Below are 16,027 nucleotides of genomic sequence, written 5' to 3'. Positions count from 1 at the left end.
TTGTGTTCCACTCATTCCATCACAGAAACATGAGAGCTGTAGAAATCATTAGAACTGAAGACTGCCATGAAATAAATGTTCTTTAAAAGTGTATGTAAAGACTATGACTGTATGTTTTGGGAATGCCCTGAGGTACAGTTCTTATGGTTACAAGTTACTAAATTGCTTTCAAAAATTGTCAATAAGGAGATTCCATGTTGCCTTTTATAATGCCTTCTAAATGACAATTCTCAGGTCTACATTGGTGCATGAAAAAAAGAATTTGGCTTTCTGGCCTAACTGCTGCAAAGAAAACCCTGGTAGTATGGTGCAACCACCACAGACTATCATTGAATAGCTGGTGGTGCCTGCTGTTGGATATTATGATCTCAGAGTGCTCTGTTCGACAGTGTCATGGTGCCAATGAAAAGACCTTAGTACCTTGGTCTGAAGCTCTCTCAACCTGGGCTCACACTAAAGGACTTAAAAAATCTTAACAGACTGAAATTGATTTTTGCATTTTTGAAATTTGCATCATGCAAGGACAATCTTAACTGATGTTCTTGTCTCTTATCTCAAATCTGCACACAATACAAGACTTGAAAATAATGGTGTTTCATACATTACAGGATGTCATTAATATTATTGTGCCTCACGTGATCTCACATGAATACAAATGGAGACAGCTTATTGTAGTAATGGTAATACTTTGCAGTGAGAAATAAAAAAAGCAGAAGAAACAAGTCTGGATGATAAAATGGTTGGGGAGACGCAGCCTGTGGGCTGTTTATTCTTCAATAAGAACAGGAGGTGAGATTTTAAAGACCCCCTCCAATTAAAATCAAGTTTCAACATCCTTAACCTGTCCAAATGGTGCTTTTTTAAAATGAATTATACAAGACATATCATGAACAGAATAACCAGTCAATACCATGGCTGAGCAACTGCAGTTTACAAAGGATAGTCTAAAAAAAGGATAGTCTAAAAAGTGTGATTAATCATAATCTAATTGTTGTGTTTGGTCTGAACATGGCATTACATCCAAGCAATTTTTAAGCCAAGTAGGGATTTTTTTCCCTTGAAAAAAACCTCCAAATATGTAATTGAGAGGAAAATAGATGAGGTTTCAGGAGTTTAATTACTGCTAGGAGAAGGACAGGTGGGTTGCAGATTACTCACTTGGGAGGGGAAACTGCTAATTGTTGGCATTTAGTTGTACACAAGGATGTATATTGATAAAGACCTTGTAAACAAAAATGCAGGTATATAATCTGCTTCTGCCTTTGCATATGTGCCAAATTACGATATATATGGATAAGCATGCTTGTACATTATTTTCATGGTATGTACAACATACCATGAAAAAATCTTATTTTCTGAAATGTATTTATTTTAATTAGTTCAAAAGTATATCTATATGTATACATGCTCTTTCTGTCAACATGACTTAAAGGATAACTACCGTTTTTTACAACCTGGACCTTATTTCTGGCAAAATATATGATCATTTACTCACCCAGATAACTTTGGTGTCATTCGGCGTCGTTCGGACGAAATTAGATCCAGTGTAGCGGCGATATATCCATATAATGGGAGAGACGGGGCAGCGACACACAGCCTCTATATAACGCATTATCTGCCACGAAACTAGTTAATTTCATCAATATTTTGTTATGAAATGCTAGCGCTATTCCCCTCTGAGTCCGGGCTCGTCCGTTATCAACATCCGGGGTCAAACTAGCAGTAGCAGCTACAGGTAAACAAGCCGCGCTGTCGCGGGTGCGCGCGCAGCTCAGAGACGACATCTTCCAGGTCAGAGGTAGTAGGTCAACCTACAGACCCCGGATGTTGACAATAGACGAGCCCGGACTCAGAGGCTAATAGCGCTAGCATTTCATAACAAAATATTGATGAAATTAACTAGTTTCGTGGCAGATAATGCGTTATATAGAGGCTGTGTGTCGCTGCCCCGTCTCTCCCATTATATGGATATATCGCCGCTACACTGGATCTAATTTCGTCCGAACGACGCCGAATGACACCAAAGTTATCTGGGTGAGTAAATGACCATATGTTTTGCCAGAAATAAGGTCCAGGTTGTAAAAAACGGTAGTTATCCTTTAACAAAAAAATATTCACAAATGAAAAAAAGATTTTTATTGGGAGATGGGCCTGGTGTGTTACCTGTTGCATGCGTAGTGACTCCAGCTCTCTCTCCAGCCTTGTACGGAGTCGGTGCTCAAGTTGTTCTCTCTTCTCACAGGCTGCCTGGAGCTGAGCCAGAGCCTGCTGCATCCTCTCCACCTTCTCCACATAAACCTGCTTCTTTTTCAGCTACACACACACACACACACACACACACACACGGCAATACTTACATGATGGTACCTCTGCTATGCTTATTCACCTTTACACGAGAGCCTGCTGTCTGTGAGGTTATTTGATGGTTGAAGACTTCAAATTTGCTACACACCAAGAAATTAGTCCAGCAGTAAAAACCTGCTTGGTCATATTGGCTTATTGTATTATTATTATTATTATTATTATTATTATTATTATTATTATTATTATTGTTGTACCTTGATTTGTTCCCAGAACAGAAATCAGAGTTATGGTGTTAGTCCTTTAGATAGCACTTTTCTACACGCAAGTTACAAAGTGCTTTACATCACAACAATATGAATTGAAAAAGTGTACAAGAGAAGCATGAAGCACAGAGCACCAGGAACACATGCAATACAAAACATAGCAATAACTACATACAAAAACAGCAAACACACTCAAATGATACCATAATCACACAGAGCAAGCCTTGAGATCATGGGAGAACCAGGCTAAAGGGGTGTGTTTTTGATAGAGTTATTCCGATTAGGATACCAGTATCGGAAATGCTGTCGATACTGCCGAAAATGCAGGTATTGGTATCGGCGAGTACGTGAGTCTTTGCACAAATCCGATACCATGTAATTTAGAAACGGGATCCTGCTACTTCCCAGTTAGCTCCGCTAGCTCTGCTTAACGTTTCACACCGGAAATCACTTTTTCTTTGCTGCTCTAAAAGCCAACACAGGAAGTTGCACTGTGCCGCCCCTGGCAACTGCTGTTCTTAGAGCGGCGAAGAAGAAGTTGATTTCTGGTGTGTTTGACAGAGGGGGTGAGTGGAGCAATATGCTGGAGAATATTATTTGTAGAATTGTTGGGGTCAATAATAAGGATCTCAGCTTTGTCCGTGTTAAGTTGGAGGAAATTGCGTGACATCCAGTTCTTTACAGCAGTTACATAGTTGTAACATAGCATAGCAAAGATAGGCGATACAACAAAATTGACTGATTATCTTGCCCAGGGGGAGCATATACAGAGAGAACAGAATGGGGGCAAGGTCTGACCCCTGAGCCACCCCATATAACATCGGAGCGGGTGGTGACACATAATTACCCATAGACACAAAAAACTTTGGTTTTAGTCCTATTTAACATCACATCTATGGCTTTTCCTGTGATACCAACATACCTAATTAAATCATTTATAGATAAGGATTGTGCGATCAATGGTATCGAAAGACCCGGATGGAATGTTCTCCCCTGTCAGCCTGTATAAGGATGACATTTGTAACTCGGTTTCGGAACTGTGTTTTTGGCAAAAGCCTGATTAAAATTGATCAAAAATATTGTTTCTCTCAGCAACTTGAAGGAGCTGGTGGATGACATTTTTTTCCCCAGTATTTTAGAGATGAAAGGCAATTTTAAAATGGGTTGGAAATGGTTCAAATTGGATGGATGGGGTCTGGGCTTTTAAAGAAGCAGCTGAACAGAGGCTGTTTTAAATGGGTCTGCAAAGCCAGGGGTGATGGATTGGTTAATTATTGTAAGAACAACAGGGCCAACAAAAGGTCAAACCTCTTCAAAAAGTGAAAAATGTCAAGATGGCAGGGGGACGAATGCAGCTTAGAAATTGAGTAAAGTAAAAAATCTCGGATGGATTACAGATGACACTGTGCTCATTGCACTTGTCCCTTATAGGGTAACTCCACCAATGTTACACAATAAAGTGTATTTTAAACTAATTTTGTTTAGCCTTGTATGTCTTTATTCACAGGACAGCGTGGAGAGATGACAGGAAATAGGAGGAGAGAGAGGTGGGATGACATGCAGCAAAGGGCCACAGGTCGGACTTGAACCCAGGGCTGCTGCAGCGAGGACAAGGCCTCTGTGCATGGGATGCGCACTCTACCACCTGAGCTACCGTGGCACCCCAGCAAAGTGTATTTACAGGTCTTGGGGAGATGTAGGTGCCATGTTTTGAAATGCAGTCCACTAGCCTAGCATTGCAGTCCTATAACATGGTTGGACTCATTACAGACATTTTAAAAACAAATGATAAAAACTGATACAGCAGAACCAGAGATATCATCTTTTTTTATTTCAAACACTCTTCTTCCTTTTCTAAATCTGGCACCTGCATTGCCCACAATGCAACTTCACCACTGAGTGACATCACTGGAGGCAATTTATTAGATTACATGCAGCTTCCTCTTGAGCCACAAAAGCCTTCTTACTACCTTTTTCACATATGCAGTAGTACTCCTCAAGACCTGTGAACACACTTTCATGTGTAAAATTGGAGTAACCCTTTAAGTCACTCAACTTGCTCTGAACTGGAGCCTTTACTACTGCTCAATAGAGTGATAAAGATTGGTGCAACTATCTATAAAAGCAGGACAATAAAAGAAAGAGTGGAGAGAAAAGCAGAGAGAGAGACAGAGCTTAGAGGACCTTAGACAAGGCAAGCTGACAGCTAACAATCTAAAGGCTCTTTCATTTTTGTCAAGAGCAGGACAGTGCTAGAGAAAAGCTTGCAGCTTTTGTTCTGACAACAAGTGGGCCTTGTGTATCAGAGGCTGGTTCTGGGCCTGCTTTGGCCCAATTCCTGTCCTTCATGGGACAACTCCCCACCCACATGCCTCCTGGATCCTGACCAAATCACATCCAGGATGGAGGGATGATGGGCGAAGAGACAAAAAGAGAGTGATGGTGGGAGATGAAAACAAGATTAAAAGGTTGAGAAGAGGGAGGTTGGAAGGAGAAGGAACAGGTTCATGTTTGGCAGCTTAGCATGGTTTGCGCACAGCCCAGGGCAGGAAGGCTGGCGGTCAGCCTCCTCCCAATATGGCCCTAAAATGGGCCTATCGCTGACATCTACATCGGTGTGGGCTTAGATGGTTTCAGATACGTGGCAATATGAAAACTTTTTTACGGACCATATAATGCAGAAAATGATGCTTGGGGTGATTTCTTTGTCCAGCAGTGCACGCTCAGACTCCATTATTAACAACAATACCAGACTCAGCGGCACCAGCAGAACATGTAGCAGAGTGCAACACAGCTGAGTAGACGTTGTTATGGACAGAGTGAGGTAATGTCTTAATGGTAAGCTGCTAACTCGTTTGTGGATGAAATACATACTGGAAAGTTAATAAATAATGACCCCATAATTTTTTTCCTTTTCAATATAACTAATATAACTTTGACACTTTTTCCTGACAACTGTCATGTCACTCATGCTTACTATATATGACATCTGCTTGCTAATGACAGCGAGGTAGCTGGCTAGCCAGCTAGAGATGTCAGCAGTTGGTAACACAGCAGATTGAAAGACAATGACAACAGTGTGGTGGTTTGAGCCTGAGACAAGAGTTGTGTTTACTTAATGCTATATTGTTACCCAAGAGCTAGGTGGTGAGATGCAGTGCTGGAAAGATTATAAACAACATGCCAATATTTTACTCTCCTAAGACAACCATCATCATCCCTCTCATGTTTATCACATTTGCTTGCCATCACTGCAAGCACTGTATTTCAATTGCACTTTCTGCTGCTTCTTCCACTCCACTACACAGAGGGAACTATTGTACTTTTACTCCACTGCGTTTATTATTTGACAGCTATAGTTGCTAGTTTCTTTTCAGATCAATATTTTATAAGAACAATATACGATCGATTACAATTAATATACATATTTCAAAATTAGTGTACAGTCCACATACAAAAGGTCTATTTCCATTTCTGCTCAAAAGTTAAGTATATCAACTGCCATATTGGCAATCTGTGGATTTTTCTCCTCTTAAATCGGTAACAGTCTCAAAAATCCCACACAGGGCTCTAATCAGTGATATCGGTGAATTGAGATGTATGCACAGAGCCCAAAGGTGCAAAAAGACGACACCAATCCAAGCCACAGTCTATTCATCCTGCTTTCATCTGGCAAAAAATACAGCAGTATCTGTATCTGTTCTGGTGCCTTAACACCAGACTACAGAGCATTATTATTCCTAAGGCTCTGAGACTCAATTCATTCTCAACACACCATCATATAATTTTTTTCAGTTTCGTTTTGCAACCCTGTTGTTAAATGATAAATAAATGAACCTTGTAAACTTGTTACAGTAGGTGAAAAAAAGAGAGAGAAAGATGGAGAGATGGAAGAGAAAATATGGAGCAGTACAGCCAAGGAGGAAGACTGGAGAGTGAAACAAACAGTGACGCCAGTGTGTTGGTAAAGATGCTTCTGGAACTCAGATCATGACCTCTGATATGTCTATGATAACCATTCTGATCACCTTAAAGCAACACTAGGTAGTTTTTCGACCTTAAAATAATGTTTCTAAACCCAGTTAAGTGGTAGAATAACAGTTAATAGGATGAACGGTGACGTCTCTGCAGCCTGAGGGGGGTCGCGCTGGCAGAAACCGCACTGCATAACTTCCCAGATCAGGTCGGCACATACCTGACGTAAAGAAGTCTAGTGCGACCTGCTTTACGACGCGTTTATTCGTCGGTGGATTTAGCCAGCAGCAACTTGGATTTTTTTGTAAACCAACGCCATGGCCGAGCCAGCTAAAAATGCCAAGAAGGTATTGTCTGAGGAGGCGAAGAAAAGAAAAAGAGAAAGTGATATAACATGAGCCAGACAGGGATAAATATTGGACTATTTTGGGTGTGGGGTATTGGATGGTATTTTTTCCTGTTGCTTTTTCTGTGTTTATCCTGCAGCGCTAGCTCAGCTAGTTTGACTTTTTGGTTTTGATGCAGTTCTTGTAGTGATATTCAGTGTATCTTGTAGCTTACTGGAAGCTGAAAACGATGCAGTGGGTGAGTGGTGCTGGCTCAGGCCTGTGTGTGTTGACCAATCGGAGCAGACTGGGCTTTTTGGGAGGGGGGCCTTGAAAGACAGGAACTTAAACCGAGTGTCTCAGACAGAGGGAGAATAGAGGTAGTGTGCACTGTTTTTGAACATTAAAGCGTACAGCTATTCAAGTAGATACCCAAAATAGAAATATTTAAGCATAATATGTCTCTTTTAAAAACACATCAGTTTCTCAAGGGTTGAGAGCAGACTCCCCTGTTTTTGGAAAAGTAAAAGAGTTTTATCTTAAAGCCCAGCCAACCATGTCGACATTAAAGAGCATTGTCCATGGCAGAAACACAAAACAGATCTCACGTTTAGGTATAGTTATGGGATACGGACAGGTTCAAAAGGTGACAGATGATGCTCTTACCTCCTCTTCCAGCTTGACAACTTTGGCCTGGGCATTGTTGAGAGCCTGGTCTCTGATCTCAATGTGTCTCCTCTGGTCTTCTGTGGTAGAGCGCAGTGCAGTCAACTCCATCTCCAGCTTCTCCTTCTCACGCAGCGTATCTTTGTCTGAACACACACAAGCACATGGCTGCATGTACAAACACAATGTTTTTCTTCTTTATTTTTTTAGAAAGGTTGTCATTAATAGTAGTACTCACTCTGGGCAAGCAGCTGGGAAATGGTTTTGCGATTGTCCTCTGAGCCGTCACAGTCTTTAGAAGCGAGCTGCTTATTGGCCGTCTCCATGCGTTCTTTTAAATAATACACAACACAATTGTTGGGACAAACACACACAAAAACAAAGACTTAGTGTGATGGCACTGAACTCTACAGCACTGAGTTTGCTCTAGATTAAGAATTAAGAAATTGCTTTTTTTAACTCAGTCTGCTATTGGCCGACCTTAAGCAAATCCCACTTACACTGGCTACTCCTGGGACAGAATATACTGTATATTATGTATATATAGAATATACTGTATATTCTGCATCTTTAGTAACTTTTTCTTTCTACTTGCCTCGATTATGTTACTTTAATTAACACTCAGATCAAACATAAAAAGACTGACTTGCATAAAACAATATATAAACCATCAGCACATGGTTTCGACATTAGTTGAAAAATGTTATCTCGTTTGGTGGTTTTACATGTAGTTGCTTGTAACTGTTAAGCTATTTTATATCAGCAAACCGCCACTGAATGCGAGGACTTTATTATTGAACGTGCAGACCTGCTGGAGTTATGCTGTGGGCAGCATAACTCCAGCGAGGAGGGAAATTAAACACAATGAATAACCAGTTTGAGAATTACCAGTACATAAACAGAAGAAACAACAACGAAATAAAAAAAACCCTATCCTCAGTGGTGGTCTACATACTGCCTGTGCACATGTTTACCCCCCTGCAGGCCTGATAATGTGAACACAAGGTCAGTTATACATGCAGTGTTTGCACCATCTATCACAGTCACTAAGCTGTCTTGTAGTCTTTTAATCCCCTTATTTTAATATGCTTTTAATTCTGACTTAACACAGAGAGACACACTTATTCAATTTTTTATTGTTTGATTCTTTCTCCCTCTCTGTCTGTCTCACACAGTCACTGTCTGTGATTCCTTCCACATTAAAAGCACCTCTGGGAGCTGGTTGCTCAGGAAATTGTTGTATGGAAGCTTGGAGAAGTATCAAGCCATCTCTTACAGCTGAGATGCAGGATGAGTTTAACTATGAGCAAAAATACTTGGTTTAAAGTCAACTGAGTATTAAACACTAGTTCTTTGATTAAATCAGCAAAAGATGATTGATCTGCTTCAATTTTGTTAACTGAATGAAAATAAAAACTTGCCGATTAGAGCTTCAGTACCCATACAGGTGCATCACAATTCAATTCAAAAAGGGGCTCCTTTTGCACAAATTACTGCACCAGTGCAGCGTGGCATGGAGGCCATCAGCCTGTGGCACTGCTGAGGTGTTATGGAAGCCCAGGTTGCTATGATGGCGGCCTTCAGCTCGGTCTCGTGTCTCTTATCTTCCTATTGACAATACTCCATAGATTCTCTATGGGGTTCAGGTTATGCCAGTAGGCTGGCCAATCGAGCACAGTGCTACCATGGTCATTAAACCAGGTATTGGTACTTTTGGCAGTGTGGGCAGGTGTAAAGTCCTGTTGGAAAATTAAATCAGCATCTCCATAAAGCTTGTCAGCAGATGGAAGCTTGAAGGGCTCTAAAATTTCCTGGTAGACGGCTACATTCACTTTGGACTTGATAAAACACAGTGGACCTACACCAGCAGATGACATGGCTCCCCAAATCATCACTGACTGTTGAAACTTCACACTAGACGTCAAGCAACTTGGATTCTGTGCCTCTCCACTCTTCCTCCAGACTCTGGGACCTCCTTAGCCAGGTAAGACTCTCCTGACGTTGTCTCTGGTTCAGGAGTGGCTTGACACAAGGAATGCGACACTTGTGTCCATTTCCTGGACACATCTGTGCGTGGTGGCCCTTGATGCACTTACTCCAGCCTCAGTCCACTCCTTGTGAAGCTCCCCCAAGCTCTTGAATCGGCTTTGCTTGACAATCCTCTCAAGGCTGCGGTTATCCCTGTTGCTTGTGCACCTTTTCCAACCACACATTTCCCTTCCAGTCAACTTTCCATGATTATGCTTTGATACAGCACTCCACGAACAGCCAGCACTTTCAGCAATGACCTTCTGTAGCTTACCCTCCATGTGGAGGGTGTCAATGAGTGTCTTCTGGACAACTGTCAAGTCAGCAGTCTTTGATTGTGGTTGTGTGTACTGAGCCAGACTGAGAGATTAAAGGCTCAGAAAAACCTTTGTAGGTGTTTTGAGTTAATTGGCAGATCATAGCTCTTCTCAGGACTGTGTCTAGAATAGTCTAGAATATATACAATTTTCACTTTCTGAAATAACTGACAAAAATTATTGAACTTTTTCACGATATTCTATTTTTTTTAGATGCACCTGTATCATGGTTAGAAGCCACCTGTTGGATGGGTGGTTGACTACGGTTTATACAAAAACAGGCAAAAATCACTACAATCAAACTATGAACTGATTATTTCACTATCATTATCAACAGATTAAATGTAATTAAAACAATATCTGAAAACATCTTTTCAAAAGTGTTTTTGTTTTGCTTTTTTGCATATTCTATTGAATACAATCCAACATGAGTTATGTTTCCAGACAATGGTTGGTTCAATGTAGAAGATGTGACAGTTGCAGTAAAAATACACATGAAAACAGCTTTGCTCTATACACTACTCAAGTGCTGTTATCAGAACACAAACTCTTCATCACAATCTGTGACGGACTCAAACTGGCAAAATCATAAGTAAATAAAGAAATATATAATGGGCTCAATAAATACATTACCATATAGTGATTAATTTATTTATAAAATGTGACATAAATGGATATTTTTGCTTTTATTTACCTTTGTAATAATTCTGTGATTTATTTACTTTCCCATTAATTTTCCATTTTATTTATTTATTTATCCATTTTTAAATGTATTTTTTTTTATTATTTATGCATTTGTCTCCCTTTGCATTTCCACTCCATTTATTTCCACTTAACTTGCTGATTTAGCATTCACACTACTGTTCTTCTGTTTTTATTAATTTTCCGTCATGCGTACATTATTTCAAAACTTTTCAACTGCTTCATACTTTGTGCGACAGAGACCATTCAAATATCAAAATGTTGAAATCTAGAAGGACATGTCTTGTATTTTTCTTTATCCTACTTAAATTTTCCTACTTTCCTACTATTCCCACTACAATTAATCTTTTAAAAATAAAAATTACAATGGAAGTAAATGGAGAAATCTTTCTGAAATCTTTTACAGTTTTGAATTACTACAGTTCTAGTTTTATGCTTTTGTAGCTCCTTTTCGTATTTTATAATGGCCGTGTATTGTGCTCATTAAGGTGAGTGAAACCACCTGTGGTGCTTCACACTGAAGCTCTTCAGCCTTTCTGTGTGTGAATCTTTGGCAATCTCACAATTCATTTTGAGCTGCCCAATTCAATTCAGAATCCATTCGAAATGATTTTCGATTCAAAATTGATAATCAACTGAATAAAGAGAAAACGGGGCACTATTTTCAGTCTTTTGCTCCAGTTTACTGTGTGCTAAATCATTAATTTAGGTCCTTAATTTACTGAAATAGTATGAAACACAGCTGAAAAGAAGATAAACATTCTGCAGCCCTTTCATTTTTAAAAGATAACAGCAATAATTAATGAATTAATTAATTTCAAAGCATGCATGCGTGTATGTGATAACAAAATAGGGGCTGTGCTCTGCGGTGTTATTAACGTCCAGCAGTGAGAGCAGCCTCTCTGCTACACCATTAGATCCGGGGGTCAATCGTTGTACAAGACGCTGAGCAGAAGCAGTTTTTGAAGAGTTTTTGAGCAGTTATTTTCTTCACCACAGAGTTTGTGAACGTGTTGTCTGTGTGGTTGTTAGTTTTGTGTGGTTGTTAGTTTCCAAAGTCTAAAGTCTTGTGAAGGCATAAGAAGTCATCAAGAACATGTGGCCTTCTTAATGTTTGTCTCTCAAAGGTAATTATCCAGTCATTAAATAAAAGAAATGCGTTCAACGGCTGCCTTGTGTGAAGGTAAACTTCAAGATAACTCTAGCATGTGATCGCTGTAACTTGTCTTGGTGCTGCACTACCCTCACAGTTAAATCCCGCCTTTTCGTTCTGTCAACATCACGATACTAATTATCATTTCGAATTGATATAACAATTGTGAATATATTCTAAATCAAAGGGGAATCACTTTTCTTATGTGAAATCGATTTTCTTACCCACCCCTATTTTTTTCATTCAAGAGATGCAAGAGGGTTTATTGTCATTCCAACCATATACACAGTACACAGTGCAATGAAATAACATTTCCCAAGAAGCTTCAGTGCAAACAAACAACAACAACATAGAGCAACAACAACAATACCAGATGCTACATGTAGTTGGATAGTAGTGCAAATAACTGAACTGTAGTGCAGCAAAAATACTTTTAAAGTGACTATGATTATTATTATTATTTACATGATGTGCAATAGTGCATCAGACAAATACAAAAACAGCAACGCAGGACAACATACAACAGGGTAACAGAGGTGATCAGATCAGTCCCAGAGCATTGAGGAGTCGTATGGCCTGGGGGAAGAAGCTGTTTTATAGTCTGGTAGTGACAGACCGTATGCTACGGTACCTTCTGCCAGATGGAAGGGGGAGAAAAGTCTATGTGAGGGGTGGGTGGGGTCTTTCACAATGCTGGTTGCCTTACAGATGCAGCCTGTGGTGTAAATATCTGACACGGAGGGGAGAGTGACTCCAATGACCTTTTCAGCCGTCCTCACCACTCGCTGCAGGTTCTTGCGGTCCAGTTGGGTGCAGTTTCCGAACCAGGCGGTGATGCAGCTACCCAGAAGGCTCTCTATAGTCCCTCTGTAGAAAGTGGTGAGAATTGGGGGTGGGACTCTCCTCAGCCTTCTCAAGAAGTGGAGACGCTGCTGGGCTTTCTTCAAGGTGGAGATGGTGTTTAGGGACCAGGTTATGTTCTCCGCCAGGTGGACACCAAGGAAGTTGGTGTTCTTCACGATCTCCACCGGGGAGCCGTAGATGTCCAGTGGCTCATGGTCCCTCTGTGTTCTCCGGAAGTCAACAACCATCTCTTTGGTTTTGTCTATATTCAGGTACAGGCTGTTAACTTTGCACCAGGTTATCAGTTGTTCCACCTCCTCTCTTTATGATGTGGTTCGAATCGTGTAGTGCTGTGCAGTCGTGGGTCAGGAGTGTGAACAGCAGTGGACTGAGCACACAGCCTTGAGGTGCCCCTCAGCTCAGTGTGGTGGTGCTGGAGATGTTATTCCCGACCCGGACTGTCTGGGGTCTCCCGTCAGAAAGTCCAGGATCCAGTTGCAGAGGGATGTGTTCAGGCCCAGCAAGCTCAGCTTCCTAGTCAGGTGCTGGGGGATAATTGTGTTGAATGCTGAACTGAAGTCTATGAACAGCATTCTGACGTAAGTGTCCTTTTTATCCAGATGGGTGACTGCTAGGTGGAGGGTGTTGGTGATGGCGTTGACGGTTGAGCGGTTGGCTCGATACGCAAACTGCAGGGGGTCTAGGGTGGGGGGCAGAAGGTTCTTTATGTGCCTCAGGATCAGCCTCTCAAAGCACTTCATGATGTTAGGGGTGAGTGCGATGGGGCGGTGGTCGTTGAGGCAGGATACAGGTGACTTTTTGGGCACAGGGACAATGGTGGTGGTTTTAAAGCACAATGGGACCGTGGCACTGCTCAGGGAGATGTTGAAGATGTCCGTGAAAACATCTGCCAGTTGGTCTGCACATTCTTTCAGCACACTCCCGGGAATGTTGTCTGGGCCAGCAGCTTTACGCGGGTTGACTCTGCGCAGAGTCTTTCTCACCTCAGTGGTGGTCAGACATAGCACTTGTCTGCTGGGAGGGGGGGTGTTCTTCCTCACCACCACATCGTTTTCTGCTTCAAACCGGGCGTAGAACACGTTCAGCGAATCGAGCAGGGAGGCATCATTGTCACAGCTCAGTGTTGTTGTCCTGTAGTTGGTGATTGCTTGGATGCCCTGCCACAGCTGCCGTGTGTCTCCGCTGTCTCTGAAGTGGCCGTGGATTTTCTGGGCATGCGCTTGTTTAGCATCCCTGATAGCCCGGGCCAGTGTTGCCCTCGCTGTGCTCAGGGCCTCCTTATCTCTTGCTCTGAAGGCTATGTCTCTGGTTCTCAACAGTGCACGTACCTCTGCAGTCATCCATGGCTTCTGTTTTGAGCGTGTGGTGATGGTCTTGATGACAGTGACGTCATCAATGGGCTTTCTGATGAAGCCAGTTACTGATGCCGTGGACTCCTCCAGGTGAATGGAGCCATTGGTGGTTGCTGCTTTCCTAAACATTTGCCAGTCAGTGCACTCAAAACAGTCCTGAAGGGCAGAGATGGCTCCTTCCAGCCAGGTCTTCACCTGTTTGTTTGCTGGTCTGGAGCGTCTGACAAGCGGTCTGTAAACTGGGACTAGCTTAACGGAGATGTGGTCTGAGTATCCGAGGTGGGGGCGGGGCTCGGCCCGGTATGCACCGGGTATGGTGATGTAAACAAGGTCCAGCATGTTCACCCCTGTCGTTGCAAAATCCACATATTGGTGGAATTTAGGAAGCACAGTTTTGAGATTTGCATGGTTGAAATCTCCGGCGACAATAAGAAGTCCTTCTGGGTGTTTGTTTTGAAGATCACTGATGCAGTGCGGCTAGCGCTTCATTAGCATTAGCACTGGGAGGAATGTAAACAGCTACAATGTGCAGGGAGGAGAGCTCTCTCGGCAAATAAAAGGGTCTCACATCTCAACAGGACTTGGAGACTAGGACAGAGTTGTTGCACCAGTCCGTGTTGATGTAAACACACAGTCCTCCACCTCGGGTGTTGCCGCACAGCGTTGGGTCTCTGTCGGCTCGATGCGAGGCTAGTCCGTCTAGCTGAATGGCCGTGTCCGGGACTCGGTCGTTGAGCTGTGTTTCTGTAAAAACATACACACAGCAGTCCCTAGTGTCCTGTTGAGTGGTCCGTTGTAGTCTGATGTAGTCCAGTTTATTTTCCAGGGAGCGGACGTTGGAGAGCAGGATGGACGGGAGCTCTTAGCCTAGCACGGACACCGGCTTTCTTGCCCCTCTTCCGTCTTCTCTCGCACCGCTTTCGGCACCTTCTCACCTGACCCTTGCCAGTAGGCGTGCTCAGTGATTTGCTAAGCAAGCCAAGAGCCTGTAGTCCTTTCAGTATCATTGTTGGTAACACTGCCGGGCAGTGTTTAAGTCCCAGAAGTAAACTGCGATGGTAGACTTGTGGTCCTGCATCGGTGTCTTGCAGTTTAGAAGACATAACACATAAATAACACTGTTTTTGCTCTCGGGGGTCGCAACCATTTTCCTGATGGGAGCAGTTCAAATAATGTGTGGAGAGGGTGGGAGGGGTCCCTGACGATATTCAGTGCCCTGCTCCTGCAGTGGCTTAGGAAGAGTTCTTGGACAGAGGGGAGGGAAACTCCGATGACCCTCTCAGCTCCTCTAACTATTCTCTGCAGGGCTTTTTTGTCTGAGCTGGAGTTGGAGTCTGAGCTGGAGTTGGAGCTGGAGTACCATGTCAGAACGCTCTCCACCACACCACTATAGAAGGTCCTGAGGATGCTGATGGGGAGAGAGGCTTGTTTCAGCTTCCTCAGGAAGAACAGTCCCTGCTGGGCTCATTTCGTGATTCCAGCTTAGGTCCTGCGAGATCTGCACTCCGAGGAACTTGATGTTCTCCACTCTCTCCACTGTGCGGCCACTGATGCTGAGAGGAGCGTGCTCGGGCTGTGACCTTAGGAGGTCGATAATCATCTCCTTCGTTTTGTCCGCATTGAGCAGCTGATTATTTTCTCTGCACCAGCCCTCTAGGTGTTTAACTTGTTCTCTGTACGTTGATTCCTCATTTCTATGAATGAGTCCCACCACTGTGGTGTCATCCGTGAACTTGATCTGGTTCCCCTCGTGTCTGGATGCACAGTCGTGTGTTAGCAGTGTAAACAAAAATGGGCTGAGTACACAGCCTTGAGGAGATCCAGTGCTCAGCATGATGAGTTGGAAGTGTTATTTCCGACACGGACAGACTGAGGTCTCTCCGTCAGAAAGTCCCAGATCCAGAGACGTGGCGGTGTTCAGGCCGAGTAGGAGGAGTTTCTCCATTAGTCTCTTGGGGATGATGGTATTAAATGCTGAGCTGAAATCAATGTACAGGATTCTGGCGTAGGTGTCTTTCTGGTCCAGATGAGTGATGACTGATTGGTGGATATTCCATCCTCTGTGGAGCGGTTGGGA

The 16,027-nt window shown here is 42.7% G+C and overlaps 1 protein-coding gene across 3 annotated transcripts in view; it reads right to left on the bottom strand.

Moving 5' to 3' along the window:
• Nucleotides 1-16,027, bottom strand: part of amot (angiomotin) — an 86,195-nt gene that overhangs the window by 18,826 nt on the left and 51,342 nt on the right. For all 3 annotated transcript variants that reach the window (XM_084372880.1, XM_084372881.1, XM_084372882.1), the window contains 3 exons: nt 7,773-7,865; nt 7,535-7,680; nt 2,164-2,313 (listed from right to left, as the gene is read on the bottom strand). In XM_084372880.1, the coding sequence (XP_084229006.1) occupies nt 2,164-2,313; nt 7,535-7,680; nt 7,773-7,865 (389 nt within the window). The remainder of the gene's footprint in view (nt 1-2,163; nt 2,314-7,534; nt 7,681-7,772; nt 7,866-16,027) is intronic.

This window comes from Pagrus pagrus (genome assembly GCF_965226575.1).
Source record: "Pagrus pagrus genome assembly, chromosome: 14".
In the NCBI taxonomy this organism is placed as follows: domain Eukaryota; kingdom Metazoa; phylum Chordata; class Actinopteri; order Spariformes; family Sparidae; genus Pagrus; species Pagrus pagrus.
Note: the sequence above shows the minus strand (reverse complement) of the source record. Positions and strands in the feature narration are given on the sequence as shown.